At 64.0% G+C, this 3,883-nt stretch overlaps 1 protein-coding gene and 2 non-coding genes across 3 annotated transcripts in view; all 3 read left to right on the top strand.

Moving 5' to 3' along the window:
* The first annotated feature begins 744 nt into the window (after positions 1–744).
* Positions 745–816, top strand: H696_02482. Its single transcript has one exon. It is a non-coding gene; the product is annotated as a tRNA-Pro (tRNA).
* Positions 817–1,565: 749 nt separating this feature from the next.
* On the top strand, positions 1,566–1,637 carry H696_02483. The gene has a single exon. It is a non-coding gene; the product is annotated as a tRNA-Pro (tRNA).
* Positions 1,638–2,400: 763 nt separating this feature from the next.
* The window catches only part of H696_02484 (serine/threonine protein kinase), a gene marked incomplete at its 5' end in the record, with an annotated part of 9,986 nt that continues 8,503 nt past the window's right edge, over positions 2,401–3,883 (top strand). The window contains one exon of the mRNA XM_009496393.1: positions 2,401–3,849. Within this exon, the coding sequence (XP_009494668.1) occupies positions 2,401–3,849 (1,449 nt within the window). The remainder of the gene's footprint in view (positions 3,850–3,883) is intronic.

Here is a 3,883-nt window from a genome sequence, read left to right on the forward strand (position 1 = left end):
AAGGCGGAGAGATTTGGCAAGGGGGAGTCAGATAGAAATGGGCGCGGCGGCGCGGGGGGCAGGCGGAGAGAAGAGGCAAGGGGAGACCCGTGCACCGACCCCAGGAGGAGGGTGACGTGTACCCCTCTCGTGCATGTAAGGGTGGCACCTTGCGCATCTCCCCGAGGGGGCGGGGGGAGGGAAGATCCCCGAGGTGTGAACCCATCGAGGCCAATGTACCACCTCGTCGCCAATGGCCGGAGAAGATGCCGTCCATGGGGGCACTTTCTTGCCCTGTCTGGGGCTCGTCGCGAGGTGGGGCGGCCCACGGCGTCGTGCCAGCTCGCGCGGAATGCCCTTTTTTTCGTGTGAGCTGGGTTGGACAAGCCTCCGGCAGAAGGGGGGGGGGGGGGAGGGGCATCACGAGCTACGGAATCGCTCCCCTCCCTTCTGGCATCTGGACATGGTAGGAGTCGAGATGCCGGCATTGGACTTCCCGAGATTCCGAGCCCCTGTTCAGGCGGTGCTTCTTCCTTTGACATGCCGTGGGACAAAGGGTTTGTCCGTTCGTGAGCCCCGGCCAGAATGCATCCGCCGGCGGTGGCCCGGGCGGGGAAGGAGAGAGGGTGGATCCGTTGTCGCCTCCGGCCGGGGCTCCCGTGCGTCACCCTGGCCGGCTGTTGGGCGCCCGGCCCTTTGGGAGGCCGGTATTAGCCACAGTGTCATCAATATGAAGGTGCCTGTCGATCGCTAGGACTCAAGAGTGGGAGATTAGTCTAGTGGTATGATTCTCGCTTCGGGTGCGAGAGGTCCCGAGTTCGATTCCCGGATCTCCCCATTGCTTTTGGTCGAGCGGGGGTGTCCCTCATGTTCTTTTGTTGTTGGTTCCTCTCCTCGCACCTCCCTCCCTTCTACCCCTTCACATCTCGCATCCGAGGTGATAAGTGGAGAGGAGAGGGTCGGAGGGGGGCGAAGAGGGGGGGGCGGATAGAGGAGGGAGCACAGCCATTTTCCGGCTTCCAGGGGGCGCAGGCGTGCACTCGGAGGCCTTCCAGCCCTGGAAGGAGCCCCAACAACATCCGAGGGTAGGATACAATCGGAACACCAAGCAGTGGCAGTGGCGCGACCGAAGCAAGTCACAGCCCCAGTTTGTGGAGGGGGGATGGGCGGAGGGCCCGTGAAAAAAAAAAAATCCAAGGCCCGGAGCTTCTCGGGAGTCAACCACGGAGCCCGCGAGGCCGAGCCGACTCGCGGCAATCCAGGGGAAATCGGCGATGCCTCCTCTTGTCCCTGCGTGCGTGCCATGACCGGAAAGGCGTGGTCTGCGGGGAAAAAAAGCTCCCCCAACAACACCACCCACCACCCCTGGCAGGAGGCCGCCAGCCGAGCCTCCTACCCGGCGGACATGCTGCGTGATTTCACTCAAGTGGCCCTTTTCTCAGGCGGGGGGCTTGTTCCACCTGAAGGCCGGGGTCTTGTGGGGGACACAACAGTGCCCGGCCGGGGGCGACATTTTCCGGGGGCATCGACCAGGCTTTTTTTGCGAAAAGAATTTATTCACCTTTGAGCACCCCTCTCCCATCGGTGGGAGATTAGTCTAGTGGTATGATTCTCGCTTCGGGTGCGAGAGGTCCCGAGTTCGATTCCCGGATCTCCCCCATACGTTTTTTGGGCGGGGCGGGCTGTTGCTCTCTGCCTCCTGGCGGCGGAGAAAAAAAACATGTCCACGGTCGAGCCATGCTCGGCACCTCGAGACCGTCGGGGGGCGGCCCCATGGTTGAGAGGGGGGGTGGGGGCCCGTGCGGGCGAAAAAATAAAAAACACCCAGGCCCCCAGGTGTTCCGGGAGGGTGGAGGGCATTCCATGTTTTGATTATTATATCCGGCCTCCTCCCTCCGCCGGATGGTCACCCGGCGAATGCCAGTCTCAAGGGGCTCCGCGTGTCAGACTCATTCCCGCGCCTGGGCGATTGCTAGGTGATTTGGACCTGCCCAGCCGACGATGTCTATGTGTGTGTGTGTGTGGGGCCAGAGGGCGTATCCTGCCCACACGCGCGCGCGCGCGCCACAGCGGTCTTTTCACATTTCGCCTGGTCTCTTTTCCGGAGGCCGTTCCATCCGGGGAGACACCATTGCATCGTCCACCAGGAAATTTGCCTGGGAATTTGTGACATATTCAAGGGGCCCGAGTGCTGCGACCCCTGGGCTCGGCCGGGGGCGGCAACCCGACATACGCACGCATGAGCACGGCCACGGTTTCCGCGAGCCGCCCGGATGGCGCTTTATTTCCGGGCGATATATCCACACCAGGCCGATGACTCACGGGAACCATCCTGAGACACATCTCCTCCCCCCCCCCCCCCCCCCAGCCTCCTCCTCCCTCCCCTTCCCGGAATCACCTTCTTTCCCTTCGGTCCCCGGGATGTCGCAGTGTTCCCGGGGCAGCGGCCCGCCCCGCTCGCTGGCCATGAGGCCTTTCCTGCTGACCTCGCTGCTGCTGTTGTTGCTGCCGGTCCTTCGGGCCGCTGTCGGGTTTGCCACCTCGGGGTCGCTTGCCGAGTCGGCGCCGCTGGCGGTGCCCACCTTCCACACGGCAGCACGCCTCGCTGACTCGAACGTGGGTTCCCCGGACCCGAGGGCCAACATCGAGTTCTGCGACTTCTTCAATGCCTACTCGCTCAACCCCTACGCCAAGGACGGCTTCGATGACCTGACATACGGGTCGAGCTTCTACAACCTGGCCACCTCACCGCTGATCCGAGCCGGGTTGCCGTGCTCCAGGCCGCGAACCTTTGTGCTGGGTTCCCCTCTTGAGCCCCACCGGTGCTTTTCGTACCCCTTTGCCCGGAGGCCGCTCGCTCCCTTTTCTCTGCTCGCAGACATTTTGACCCCGGAGCAACCCGACATAGATGGCATCCATGCGACCGGCACAATCGCCCTCCTTACATCGGAGGACCTGCTCCTTCAAAGTCGCTTCTTTGGCGAGAACACCTCGGTGGTCGTGGGCTCCACCGCCACCGGCGCAAGTTTCATCCTCCAGTGCACCTCTCCCGAAGGACGATTGCTTTTTTCCTACCTCGGCTCTCTCAATGGCGACACTTTCCCCCTGATGTCGGGCATGAAAGGGTTTGAATTCCTCCAGGCGACGGACCTCGATGGTGATGGCCTGGTCGATGCGGTGACCGTCGCCTCATCTCCGGAGGCTGTCCTCGCGACCGGACGTGGGGTCTATTGGATAAGCCGCCTCGGTGAGGCGGCCCTGACCCCGGCCAGCCCGGCCGATGTGAGCCTCCTCCTGCCATTGCCGGTCGACATGGAGGTGGGCCAGCTCTTGGTGGGGGACTTCGATGGGGATGGGCTTGCGTCCGATTTGGCGGTGGTCTCCGGCCCCCGGTCCACCGGGCCGGCCCGCATCATCCTCCTTATGACCTCGGACCTGTCGGCCCCGGTGACCATTTCGCTGTCGGAAATGGCCGCCCATGACCCAGCCCTGGCGGGGGAGCCCCCAAGCCAGCACTATCCCAAGGCCGCGGCCGCGCGGCTGACCACCCCGGCGGCCGATGATCTGGTGGTGGCCTTCGGCTCGCGAGTGTGGCTCATCCCCGGTCCCCTGCGCCCCGGGAGCACCTCGACAGCGCGTCAGCTCCGCGCCCTCGGGGCGATTCCGCTGTTGCCCGATCACCCCTCCTCTTCGGGGGTCTGGCGTTCGGTGGCCTTCGGGGATTTCGACGCCGATGGGCGCCTGGATATGGCCCTGGCACACTCGACCACTGGCGGGGACATTCTTCTGCTCAGCCAGGTGGATGCCACTCCGACGTGCTTGTGTGGCCCTGGGAGCATTTGCCTGCCCGGCGCTGAGGGGTTCTACTCAGTGCCCACTTGCGGCTGTGAGGACCCGAACGCCG

Source organism: Fonticula alba (genome assembly GCF_000388065.1).
Source record: "Fonticula alba strain ATCC 38817 unplaced genomic scaffold supercont2.3, whole genome shotgun sequence".
In the NCBI taxonomy this organism is placed as follows: Eukaryota; order Rotosphaerida; family Fonticulaceae; genus Fonticula; species Fonticula alba.